The 13,783-nt window shown below is 43.2% G+C and overlaps 1 protein-coding gene across 14 annotated transcripts in view; it reads left to right on the top strand.

Moving 5' to 3' along the window:
- Positions 1–13,783, top strand: part of TENM1 (teneurin transmembrane protein 1) — a 372,670-nt gene that overhangs the window by 333,615 nt on the left and 25,272 nt on the right. For all 14 annotated transcript variants that reach the window (XM_083423250.1, XM_083423251.1, XM_083423261.1 and 11 more), the window contains 2 exons: positions 5,010–5,182; positions 8,643–8,878. In XM_083423250.1, the coding sequence (XP_083279376.1) occupies positions 5,010–5,182; positions 8,643–8,878 (409 nt within the window). The remainder of the gene's footprint in view (positions 1–5,009; positions 5,183–8,642; positions 8,879–13,783) is intronic.

Below are 13,783 nucleotides of genomic sequence, written 5' to 3' on the forward strand. Positions count from 1 at the left end.
CTGCTAGGTTGGCAGGCGCTGGGACCGAGTGACGGGAGCGCACCCCGCCGCAGGGATTCAAACCGCCGACCTTTCGATCGGCAAGTCCTAGGCTCTGAGGCTTTAACCCACAGCGCCACCCGCTTCCCATGTAAATCTGGGAGACCAGGGTTCAAATCCCCACTCAGTCACAGAGCTCACTGGGTGACTTCAGGCTAGTCACCCTCAGCCTAGCCTACCTCACAGGGATGTTGTAAAGTTTAAATGAGATGGGGATTAAGTGCATATACCACCTTGATCTCCTTGAAATAAGGGCTGGATATGAATGTAAATAAATAAAATGGGGCCCTATTGCAAACTTATAAGATGTACTGAGTAGAAGAGAGCAGAGTACCTTAACAGTCTGTAAATCTGCCATATTCAAGGTTATCAGAGATGGCAGCATTAGAGACTTGCTAAGGTCTACACCCAGGCAGTGGCTGTTAGCTGCCAACACCTCTCTCCCTGCTCCCAGTATAGCTCTTTCTTCTCCTGCTCTTCCTCTCTGTTGAGATGTGCTCAGCTGCCCTCTCCAAGAAAAGCAAGAAGAGTCAGCATCCTCCACTTGTCTTTCCTTCGGCTCAGAGGGAGTGCAAGAGGGCAATGGTGCAAGGAGGTGGGCCCATTCAGGACCAGGACTAGGCACCTGCTGTAAGTCTATGACCTAGCAAGGACCCTACCTCTGGCCATGAAACCGCCAGTTGCAATGCCCTCTCCCTCTGTGCAGCAGCACAGACTAGCCTAGAAGGAATTGCCTCTGGAGGCAGTAGTGCTTCTGAATACTGGTTGCAGGAATCCTTGGGGAGTGGCAGGAGTGCTCTTGTGCTTGGGTAATGCTTGCAGGCTTCCTACAGGCATCTGGTTGACCACCATAAGAACAGGATGCTGGGCTAGATGGGCCATTGGCCTGATCCAATAGGTTCTTCTTATGTTCTTATGCTTGTTGCAGGGGACGTGGTGACCAAGATGGGAACCTGCCTATAACATCTTGCTCAGGAGCCCTGCAAAACCGAAAACCAGCTTACTTAGAGAGTCTGGTCCACTGAAACTAGGCTTAGAAGCAGCATTCTATTGTAGACAGTAGATTTAGACTGGTGCATGCTTGATTGCTCTGTGTGTGTGTGTGTGTGTGTGTGTGTGTGTGTGTGTGTGTGTTGCCTGTTACAGTTTTTCTGGTTTGCAAATACAGTGGTACCTCGGGTTAAGTACTTAATTTGTTCCAGAGGTCCATTCTTAACCTGAAACTGTTCTTAATCTGAAGCAGCACTTTAACTAATAGGGCCTCCTGCTGCCACCACGCCGCCAGAGCACGATTTCTGTTCTCATCCTGAAGCAAAGTTCTTAACCCGAGGTAATATTTCTGGGTTAGCGGAGTCTGTAACCTGAAGCGTATGTAACCTGAAGCTTATGTAACCTGAGGTACCACTGTAATATGCCCAAAAGAGTTGGTGAAGCAGGGGATGATCAAGGTCAAATCAAAGGGGAAAAGACAACAGGAGCCAACATAAATGGTAATGTGGTACAGTGGTACCTCGGGTTACATACACTTCAGGTTACATACGCTTCAGGTTACAGACTCCGCTAACCCAGAAATAGTGTTTCAGGTTATGAACTTTGCTTCAGGATGAGAACAGAAATTGTGCTCCAGCGGCACGGCAGTAGCAGGAGGCCCCATTAGCTAAAGTGGTGCTTCAGGTTAAGAACAGTTTCAGGTTAAGTATGGACCTCCAGAACAAATTAAGTACTTAACCCAAGGTACCACTGTATCTTCCAGCCCTTCCCCATGATGAAATGTAGGAATATAGGTGTGTCTTCATTCCAGTCAGGATACAAAAGGATAAAAGGTTACAGCATTTCCTAGGTGTAACCTCATATGCCAGGCAGAGTCTGGAAAGAAATCTGGCAGAATTGCATGGTTTCCAGCCCTCCAGCCTAGCCAGGCTACCCCAGCTGAATATCAGCTACTGGCACATAAGACTGATCCCTAGAAAAGACTGCAAGCCTTCACCTTTGGCAACTTGGCCCTAACCAGAGCCATCACACACCCTGACTGAACAGGGGAAAAACCTGCACAGCTTGTGCTCAGCAGCTGGATTTTCTGCTAGGAGGCACAGAGGAGCTGCCATCATTTCCCACTGACCTGCTGTGCTTCATTCCCTCTGTACAACCTTGGCTGGGAGAAATAATCCATGCAGATGGCAGCCCCTGGGGCCGGGTGCAATTGTGTACACAACTCTTGATTCACGCCTGGAAATTTTCATCCCTGTAGGTGGTGAGGACTGGACCAAAAGGGAATTCCCAATGCCTTTTGAGCATTTGCAGCTCTTCAAGATAAGGAAATTCTAAAGTGGATGTTATTTGGTAGTTCAACTTTGTTTTATTTTATTTTTCCTGGATGCAGAGTGACCTCTTGTGGTACATCTGCATCATGTTCCATTTTGCACTAAACCTTGCAAAAAATTCTGAGTAGGCTGAAGATCATAGCAAAAAATATTAATAATATTTACTTAATATTAGTGAGTAGCCTTGTCCAATTAATTTGCACGATAATTGTTCATTTTATTATTATTATTATTGCATTATTTATATGCTGTCTTTTCAACAAGTTGCCCAAGATGATGTATATAAAACAAAGGATAAGAAATACAAAAGCCATATTTGAACATCTGCATCAGTATTTTAAAACCATTAAATCTGGATACTGTTTTTGTCATCTTTTTTTTAAAAAAATGAGTATACTATTTTATCCAAACTTTTGAAAGGTTTTATTGTTTTTATTTTTATAAAGAGATACATAAACCTTGCTAAATAAATAAAAAATGGAATAGCAGCCCATCGGGAAATAAACCAGCTTAAAGTATTAGACTTGCAATCCTGATAAACACAGTTACTCATAATAATGTCCATTGAACTCAGTGGGTCTTCTTTCTGAGTAGGCGCACGTAGGATTGAGCTGTTAGTGAACTAAAAGTCTTCTCTAAATCATGGTGGGCAGCAAGGCACAAAGGTGGAACTTCTACAACAACAGGGTATCTGCAGAGAACCCTTGTTCCAAAGTAAATACTTTATAAATTATATATATATATAGGTAAAGGTACCCCTGCCCGTACGGGCCAGTCGTGTCCGACTCTGGGGTTGCGCGCCCATCTCGCTTAAGAGGCCGGGGGCCAGTGCTGTCTGAAGACACTTCCGGGTCACGTGGCCAGCGTGACAAAGCTGCATCTGGTGAGCCAGCGCAGCACACGGAACACCGTTTACCTTCCCGCTGGTAAGCGGTCCCTATTTATCTACTTGCACCCGGGGGTGCTTTCGAACTGCTAGGTTGGCAGGCGCTGGGACCAAACGACGGGAGCGCACCCCGCCGTGGGGATTCGAACCGCCGACCTGACGATCGGCAAGTCCTAGGCGCTGAGATTTTACCCACAGCGCCACCCGCGTCCCATATATATATATATATATATATATATAATCAGATTGGATAAATGTTGGAGATGTGGATTAAATAAAGCAAATTACATACATATCTCTGATATGTTAGGATAAAAAATTAAGAAAAAAGTGTTCGTGTGTGTGTACAAAAAAGCCTTTTAAAAAGTCTGGAAAAAGCCTTTATATACAAAAATTATATAATTTTATTAAGACTTTTCAACATGCAATAAAAAACAGAAACAAAACAAGAAATAAGCAAGCAGATAGAGAGATAAGAATAATAACAGAAAGAGAGAAAGAGGGAGGGAGGGGGAAGTAAAAGTGACTTGCAACTATCCATCTGTCAGTTGTGCCTGCAAAAGTTCCTCATAACAATCCAATATTCAATCCAGCGTAATATCCAGTTATTCCTCCCTCTGCTAGCTGATGTTAAGTTAAATTCAGGCATCTCAGGTTCATTCCTTTTCCTTCCCATCCAAGAAGTCCAAAAGAGGTTCTCCAATTATTGGTATATGTAAGAGTCAGCTTTAATCTTCCTCCGGTCCAACCTCACAACTTTACCTCCAAATTTAAGAAGACAATCAGTCCTTATTCTTCATTCCTCATGAGTTTCTTTGCTGTTATATAATAAGACAATACTCCTAGATGATTATGAATTATGTAGACATTAACTCACATTCTCAAAAAAGTATCCATATCTTCCAGTTCCATTGGGCATGTTCCATTGGGCAGCTTCCAGGGAGCTGGGCATGTTTAGCCTGGAAAAGAGGAGGTTAAGGGATGATATGATAGCCATGTTCAAATATATAAAAGGATGTCACATAGAGGAAGGAGAAAGGTTGTTTTCTGCTGCTCCAGAGAAGCAGACACGGAGCAATGGATCCAAACTACAAGAAAGAAGATTCCACCTAAACATTAGGAAGAACTTCCTGACAGTAAGAGCTGTTCGACAGTGGAATTTGCTGCCAAGGAGTGTGGTGGAGTCTCCTTCTTTGGAGGTCTTTAAGCAGAGGCTTGACAACCATATGTCAGGAGTGCTCTGATGGTGTTTCCTGCTTGGCAGGGGGTTGGACTCGATCGCCCTTGTGGTCTCTTCCAACTCTATGATTCTATGCCTGTTGCCATGGTCTTCCATCCTTGTCATTTAGGGTCCACCCCCATTTCCTGTATTTCCATTCTTTTTTCCCAAAAAATATTGCAGGAGGCATGGTCACATTTTCTTCTGAGTTGATTCCATGCTGTACAAAAAGTCCTCCTTCCATGAATTCCATCTCCTTCTTCAACATCGTAACTCCCACTCCTGGCCACTCACCTGTCTGATAGGATTTCTTAATTCCACATCAGTGAGTAATTCATCTAGAGCATCTAGGAGTTAATCCCAATATTATCTCTGTTCAACAGAGACAAAAACAGCAGATAATCTCTGCCATTAGTCACCACTTAATTACATCTTTCAGGAGCTCCTGAGAGATGCGGCCGACCTGCAATGGCTCCTCCTCTAGAAATCTGTTCAGTACATTTTATATTTATGTTTATCTTTCTTTAATTCTTTCTCTTCCCAGGTATGATTCTGATGGACATTTAACCAATGCAACATTTCCAACGGGTGAGGTCAGCAGCTTCCATAGTGACGTAGAAAAACTGATGAGAGTTGAAATCGACACTTCAAACAGGGAGAATGTGATCACAGCTACAAATTTTTCAGCTACCTCAACTATCTACACATTAAAACAAGGTACATTTAGTTTCCCCCTCACCACACTTGAGTGAACTCTGGCAGTTTCTGCTTGCTGAATGCATTTAGGAAAACTCTGCTCATTAGTTTATTTGGCCCTGATATTCTAGTTCCTACTACATCAAGTTATCTTCAACCTTTTCAGACCCAAGACCCACTTTTAACCCAAACATGCATTTGCAAACCCATTTCTTAATCTTTTACCTAAAGCAATGGATCCAAACTACAAGAAAGAAGATTCCACCTAAACATTAGGAAGAACTTCCTGACAGTAAGAACTGTTCGACAGTAGAATTTGCTGCCAAGGAGTGTGGTGGAGTCTCCTTCTTTGGAGGTCTTTAAGCAGAGGCTTGACAACCATATGTCAGGAGTGCTCTGATGGTGTTTCCTGCTTGGCAGGGGGTTGGACTTGATGGCCCTTGTGGTCTCTTCCAACTCTATGATTCTATGTGTTTGCATGGGGGTCATGCTTCTGTTGTGATCCTCCTTAGATCAGTCCACGATCCGCTAGTGGGTCCTGACCTACCAGTTGAAGACCAGGTCACTAGATTATTGTAACAAGTTAGTAAAAAGAAACTGATAAACACGTTTAAAATGACAGAGCAGCATTTATACATCTCATTGATCTTAGTGAGATGTCAGCACACAGCTTGTCACTAATCTTGGCTTCTTTACCCCACAAGGTTGGAAGGTGACTAGTGTAATACATCAAATAAATAAATAAATAAATGAAATTACAGACCCATCAGCCTACCATATGTCCCAGTTAAATTTTGATAAAGTGTGGCATCTTCATCTTCAGCACCCTAGGATCAACTGACAGTACTACTGAATGCCACATCTTGGGACACTTGCAGTAGGGTCATTGTTACACTTCCTTTCATTGCAAATCTGCCCTTCAGGTGTGTTAGATTACAACTCCCTTCATCCCTAGCCATTAGCTATGCTGGATGGGGATGATGTGAATCCAACAATCTCTGGAGGGCCACAGCTTCCCCATGCCACCCATAACTTACCGTATTTTTCGCTCTATAACACGCACAGGCATTTCCTCCATAACATGCACAGACATTTCCCTTTACTTTCTAGGAGGAAAAAAGTGAGTGTTATGATGCAAAAAATACGGTAATTGCTAGCATCGGCCCAAACTTTAGATGCTGGAATATTCAAGAATTGGGGTGGCATTTCCAAGTTGACTCTCCCTCCATCACTCTTTCTATTAAAGAACAAAGCCAAGCTTTATTTCACAGCAACTTCATGCTGCAGGGGTGAAGGAACTATTGAGATGGTCTGCCCTAAGATACTTATGGAGTCAGAAGGGTTCCTGGGTGCTCTGGGGGATTTCCCAGCTGATATGGCTGGTGCTCCTGTCAAGGCTCCTGTCACAGTGTGGAATGTTTAAATGTCTAGAGCCATTGACACAATGCTCCTGGGTGCCTTCATTGTAGCTGTGGAGCACGTAGGTCACTGTGTTACTCTAGTGACCCGCATGTAATGAAACAGGACAGTCAATAGCTAGAGTGCAGGTGGCATAAATCTTAGTCAGAACCTGTGGAAACACATGTGAGGTAGCATTGCCATATGAAGAAAGCCTACTGCTCTGCCGCCATTGCGTCCACAAGTAGCCATTTAGCAGAGTTCTTCTGAGTAGTGAATGGGCTTTTGCCATCTGACCAAAAAAGATTCCTTACCCCTGCTGTAGCTTTTTAGTCACCATGACCACTTGCAGGGACAATGGGAATTGTGGTTCAGCAGTAGCTGGAAGGCTGCAGGTTCTTGCTTTATCCAGTGATAACTAATCAGACTGGGTTTTCCATGCCCTAAATCTCAAGGGGACATTCTGTATGCCTAGGAGTTCAGCTCTTGATGTGCAGGAAGGCTGCCATCAGAGAGGGAAGTCCATGTGTAGAGAACCTGCTTTGCATGCAAAAGGATCTGTGTTCAATTTCATGTGGTCGTGAAAATCTTGTTTTTATTTTTGAGGGCATGAAAAATTGTGGACATTTTCTTACGCTAAAAAAGGGGGGGGAGCCAATGTGGTATAGTAGCTACAGCAGAAGCTAGGGTTTTGATTTTTTTTGACCCAAGGGTCACATTGCCATTTGGGCAGCTTTCCAGAGGCCACATGCCAGTGGTGAGTGGGGCTGGTGGCACAAGTGGCTAAGGCAATGAATGTGAATTTTTGCATTTGTTTCATGGGCTGGTTTCTACACACACTTGCACACCTCTCTCTGTCCTCCATCTAGGCAAGCTAGGGACATTGTCAGTATTCAAAGACACATCCCAGACAGACAAAAACAATCAGAGAGAATGTGAAGCAATACCAGTGAGGAGGAGTGTGGCCTGGGGAGAAAGGATGTGGTAGGGGAGAATCCAAAGGGCTGGGGGGGGGGGCACCTTTGGCTCTCAGGCGCTCTGTTCTCAACCTCTGGATTTGAGTGTCAGACAAGGACCTGGGGGACCAGGGTTCCACTCCCCCCCCCTTCAGCCACGAAACTCACTGTGTGGCCTTTGTCCCCATCACAGTCTCTCAGCCAGCCTACTTCATGTGGGGTTATTGCTGTTGCTGTTAGGCCAAAATACCATGTGGAGTTTTGAGGGTTTGGCCTTTGTTTTTTTTTTAGGCCAAAATGGAGAGAGAGAGAATCACTTTGAGTTCCTTGGAGGAAAGGTGGAATATAATATTATACACCTTTAGGTGCTAGGCAAAAACGTTCCTTTTTAACCAGGCCTTCGGTTGATTTGATTGACATTCTGTGTCTTTTTAAAATGTGGGTTTGGGGTGGGGGTTATTGGCTTGTTTTTATTTTGATTATATATTTCGTGGTTTTATACTTCGATTTTGTTCTGTGAACCGCCCTGAGACCTCAGGGTATAGAGCAATATATAAATTCAATAAATAACAATAATGCCACAGTACATACATACATACATACATACATACATTTTGCAATATTTCATAGCACATGCAGGCATTTCATTTTAACTCAGATTATCTTCATCTTTCTTACAATGCTCTCAGTTGTTACAACATTAGTACAATTTCCACAGCTGCATTTTAGCTGTTTAATTATACAATCACCAGTTTTGACTTTAGCTGCATATTAAATTCCCCAGGCAACATGTTTTTCAGTAGCAGCCCAAAGGTAGTAAATAATGAAGTACACCAAAGGCTAACTTAAGGTTTCTTAAGTTGAAAGGTCTCTGAAAGCAAAATACCTTTAATCAAGATGAAGGGTATTTGCTAATATGTAAATTTACGAAGGTCTGGGTGTAGTAACAATAAGCTGTATGCCTTAAAAGTATGGGAGGTCGCCCCCCCCCCCCATTACAAAGACTTACAGATGTTGGCAATGCCTACTGCTATCTGACTATGCATAAATATAATCTTTACACACACAGCAGTTGCTTCATGAAGCTGAAAAAACTGAACTCTTTCCCCTTGTTTTGTTGCTGACAGACAACATTCAGAATATATATCGGGTCAGTCCAGATGGGTCACTGAGAGTCACTTTTGCCAGCGGAATGGAGATCACTCTGAACACAGAACCTCACATCCTAGCTGGCGTTGTCAATCCTACTTTAGGAAAATGCAATATCTCTTTACCCGGAGAGCATAACTCCAACCTTATTGAGTGGAGACAAAGGAAGGAACAGACCAAAGGCAATATCTCTGCATTTGAGAGAAGGTTACGGGTAAGGTTTTCATCTCATGTGTCAAATGAAACATTCTTTGGGAAGGCAATCGCATCTGAGAATCACGTTAAGCTGCTGTTATTGTAAATATGCCTGTGCTCTCCTGTCTGCGCTGTCTGATTATTTGTTTTTGTGTCCAATACATGGTGTTGGTGCTGATCTTTCAAGCCCTAAACAGTTTGAGACAGTCTGAAGGATTCCCTGTATTTATATGAACGTGTTAGTGCAGCCTGTCACTATTTTGTGGGAGGGATTCAAGTATATATGGTTCATTTAAGGCCAATATGCAATATAAATTCAAAGCAGTGTCATCATACCACATTAAACAATCATGGCTTCCCCTTAGGCTCCAGGGACGCATTGTTAGTTAAGAAGGCTAAGAGTTATTAGGAGATCCCTGTTCCTCTCAGTGAGTTGGGAGGGGCATGTTTCTCATCCCATTAACAAACATGCAATACAACCGTCCTGGGTCCCCAAGCCACATTATATGGTTTCTTCCAACCTATTGACACACCATGTGCAGTTTCATGACCTTTCCCTGACCGTTTGTATGTGGAAGAATGATGCCGTTTTGTAACACCCCGTTCTGCTAACATGGGCTGAGGTAATAAGCATGCCCCATTAGAAAATTATAGGCATCGAGAGATATTTTATGCCCCAGGGTAAGTGTTTGTTTGTTTGTTTGTTTGTTTGTTTGTTTGTTTGTTTGTTTCCAGAAGGAAAATGACATGTGGCAGCTGACTGAAATTTGTAGACATTGTACAGGTGGCAGTGTGAAAATGTCCTAGGAGGATTATCATGTAGGTCTACTTATGTGTAAAATACAGAAGTAAAAGTGGACCTGGGGGAAGTGGACTGAAATTAAGACCCATGTCCCTTCCCTGGATTACACCCTCCTTGCAGACCACACCCCTCACTGTTCAGGATCCATGAGTGTTTTCGCTGGCTGGAATGTGTTCTTGAACTGTGATACTGGGAGGACTCTGCCCACTGGTGGAGAAAGGAGGTGTGGTGGGTGCAGTCTGCCCCAGGTGTCATCCCTGAGGGGGGTGACATCGCCAACCTGCCCCCCTGGGATGCTCCTCCTGCCCCCTGGTGCACAGCATGTGAGCTTCTCTGGGTGCCAGAGCAGCTAGCTCTGCCTCTGTGTGACTGGAAGGTAGCCTACTTTACAAAGGTACATCCATTGTGCTACCCACTTTTGTCTCCAACTTCGCTTACTAATGGCATATGGCCCTTGGAAAACTAACATCAAGGGAATGCGGCCCTCAGACTGAAAAGGGTTCCTCAGCTCTGACATAACAGTATGCCCAGGAATAAGGGCAGGGGAGAATGGACATAATTCACTGTAAATAAAGGGAAGGAGTGGGAAGTGTCATTTTTTGAAACTATTTTTGGAACTAGATAAGAATTAGGGGACATAAAAAGCTTGCCTCTCATTTGAGCTGCCCTTTTATGACAGACCCCCCAAGTTCTTTTCCAAGCCCATCTCCGATTAATTGTGTTGGCATCTCCTGTTCTGTGTTTACACAGAGCTGCTGCCATCACACCCAGTTTGCCTTTATGGCTTGTATTTTAACCAGAGTATTAACAGTTCCCTATGGCAGGTGGTCAATATTTTTCTGTTTAATTAACGGACTTAAGTTTAAGACCCAAAGACATCAATAATGTGCAGGAAAAATGCTTTAGGAAATCTGTTTTCCATTTGACAGAATTACTCCTTTGGGAAGCCTTGATGAGTATAGTGAATAGTTAGCATTCAAGCTAATGGTCTAATGACAACGATCCACGTACATAGTGATTATGATAGATCTGTCAAATCCGAAGGGAGGAGGAAAGCATGGGATGTTCCAGTCCTTCCCCCTTCCCAGTCTCACTCATTTATTCTTCCCAACTCCTCACCTTATTATTTATTAAATTTATATACCACTCTTCATCTGAAGATTACAGGATGGTTTGCAACATTAACCATCCTCTTTGCAAATCTAAGCCTTCTTTTTCATTCCCCAAATTGAACACAGCTTCCATGCTCTGAAGAGGAGGCAAGGAACATTGCTTCGCCACTACCAGAAACTGTGTTTGGAATGTTGGTGAGAGAGAAGACATCACAGTCTTTCTCCTTCCACCTTCCAACTAAATCTAGGGACTCAGCTATACAGCTGCAAATAAAACGTTCTAAATGTGTGGTAAACTGTAATATACAAATGTGACATTAAATGGCAACAGTGAGCTATGCCAAATTCAATGTATTTTTCAAAACCTTTTTTTAAAAAAGCATTTTCACAGCGTTTTTTACATGTGTGTAGATTCCACCTAGGTTCATGTTTGAGGCATCTCAGAGTTATCTGATTGGCAACTATGAGGAACAGTATATTGGACTAGATAGAACTTTGGTCCAATCCAGCAGGATTCCATTTTTTCTTACAGCAAAGGGAAAGAGTGATTATGAAAAATGTACCAGCGAATAGATGCATGTGTGTGTACGCATACTTATCTCAGTGCTTGGAATAAACCAGTTCAGTTTAATGAATTTAACTGAATTAGTTCAATATCTCTGAATTATACCTAAACATAATTCCCATAATTGCATGGATTAAAATTGTGTTGGTGTAGAAATTTGCTCGATTTGTAGTTTAAGTTCATGTGTTATTTCCTCTTTATACTCTTTGGCCTTCTAAGCTTAAAGATCAAAATTTTGGGGTAAAATAGACTACACAATTCACATTCCAGTTTTGAGTGTGTTTTTGTGTTATCTTAGTTTTCTTAAGTACAGTGGTACCTCAGTTTTCAAACGTAATCTGGTCCGGAAGACCACTCAAGTTCCAAAACGTTCGAAAACCAAAAACTCAATACGGAAGCTATGTTTCCTGTTCAACTTCCAAGGCGCGTTCGAAAACTGAAGGATTTACTTCTGGGTTTACGGCATTCAGGTTCCGAAACATTCATCAACAGAGACGTTCCAAAACAGAGGTACCTCTGTATTTTTTATACATCAGCACAGCAGCTTGTAATATTCTGAGGGCTGAAAAATATTGCCAAGAATCATTTGGACTTGAGTTAGAGTTGTGAACTGAGCGCAAACCAAATTAGTTCATTTTGTAAAGGGAAGAATGTGAACTAGAATTATCATATTTTCCCGTCTATAAGACGTCCCATGTAAAGACTCCCCCTATTTTGGGTGACTCAGATTTAAGAAAATGGAGGAGATGGCCCTGTGTACAAGACACCCCCTTATTTTTGACATTTTTTAGGAGGAAAAACCTAGTCTTATACACGGAAAAATACGGTTCTTCCCTTTTGGACACGTTGAACTAGAACTTTTAAAAACGCACTTTCCAAGCTCTGATTTCACCACCACTAACTTTTATTGGGATTCCTGAAACCCTCTGGTTCCCTTGAGCTTACTGTGAGTGAATGATACCAGTATTTTCAGCACATTAGAATTGGCACTTGAAAGAATGAGCTTACTGTTAGCATATAGGATACTGGGTTTGTCATAGTCCAGTCAAGGGGATCTTTCCTGCAGCAGTGCAAGACATTTTGCCACCTGAAGCCTGCCACCACCAGGCATGTGCAACAACCTCCCCCATATCTTCTCTCTCCTCTCCAGGCACTCCTTAAGGCCCTCTGGAGACATCTCAGCCATGATTCACTCTGAGGGACACAGAGTCTATTCTCAGAGTAAGGCACTATGGGCAAGTTGGACCTGAAGAGCTGTTGTACTGCTGCCATTTTTTGCAGTGGAAAATACCATTTAAATTACTGCTCTCTGGGGCTACCTCACCAACAGTACTTTGCTCTGAAAAGGACACTTCCTTAGAATGAGGCACAGGTTACTTGAAATACCCTGCAAGAGTCTCAACTCTACTTTCATGGAGCAGCAAATTGGCAGTGATACACACAGAATCATAGGTGGTGGTGAATGGGGAGAAATGATGGGAGACCACCCTCTGCTATCCATCCCTTCACAGAATGAACCAGTTTCAGATCACAGTTCGGTTCATTGGCAGACATCTGAAGGGACTACTCATCCCAATCCACTGCCTGAGGATAGACACTCACCTTGACTAATGGCACTTTTAAAGACTCAAAATGAGTGCAATCCAGAGGTACATGAGCCTGTCTCCCACTGTTATCAGATGGTCTTTTAACTCGATTAACAGGTTGTTAACTCGCACTGGTTTTCCTACCCACATCATGGGACTTTTAAGCAAGCTTAAATGTATTCTCTGTGCCCATAACTTTTTAACTTTGTCATTACTATGCAAACTGTGATTTCAGGTGGAACAATTTCCTTGCTGTGTTTAGTTATAAAGGGCTCTTCCTTCACCTCTCTTAGCTGCATTTTTAGACCAAGAAGACTTTCAGTGTGGAGAACCTGAGGCCTGGAGGCCAAATGCAGCTGTTTTCATCTCTCTCCCCCCATCCCTTGGCATACTCATGGTTCCTGGTTCCTGCTCCAATAGCATTTGCCTGGCTGGAATATGTCCTTGAACTCTAGTATTGCTTCTTGCTTCCTTGGAGAGAGGATAGACACTGGTGGGGGTGACTGTGTGTAAAAATTAGCCTATTATTCATAAGTGAAATTCACATCCATTTATCCATGAACGTTTACCTCTGGCTCTGGCAATTGCTGCCATGTGGCCCCTAGAAGGCTGCCCAGAAGGGATTGTGGCCCTTTGCCTGAAAAAGGTTCCCAAGCCCTGCTTTATCTCCTCTCCTGGAGGGACAAATACCAGCTTTGGTAGGGCAAATTTGGACTGCGCTGTGATCTTCCCATCTCTGTTCCTCTCATCACAGGCATTCCCTTCTGAATTTTTCAGCTTACACTTTCCCTTCACATCATTCAGTGAGCTCCTGTCATTAATCCCTCTTGCGCAGCTGCCTGTGAATGCAGAGCTATCC

This window comes from Podarcis tiliguerta, assembly GCF_965153285.1.
Source record: "Podarcis tiliguerta genome assembly, chromosome: Z".
Taxonomy (NCBI): Eukaryota; Metazoa; Chordata; class Lepidosauria; order Squamata; family Lacertidae; genus Podarcis; species Podarcis tiliguerta.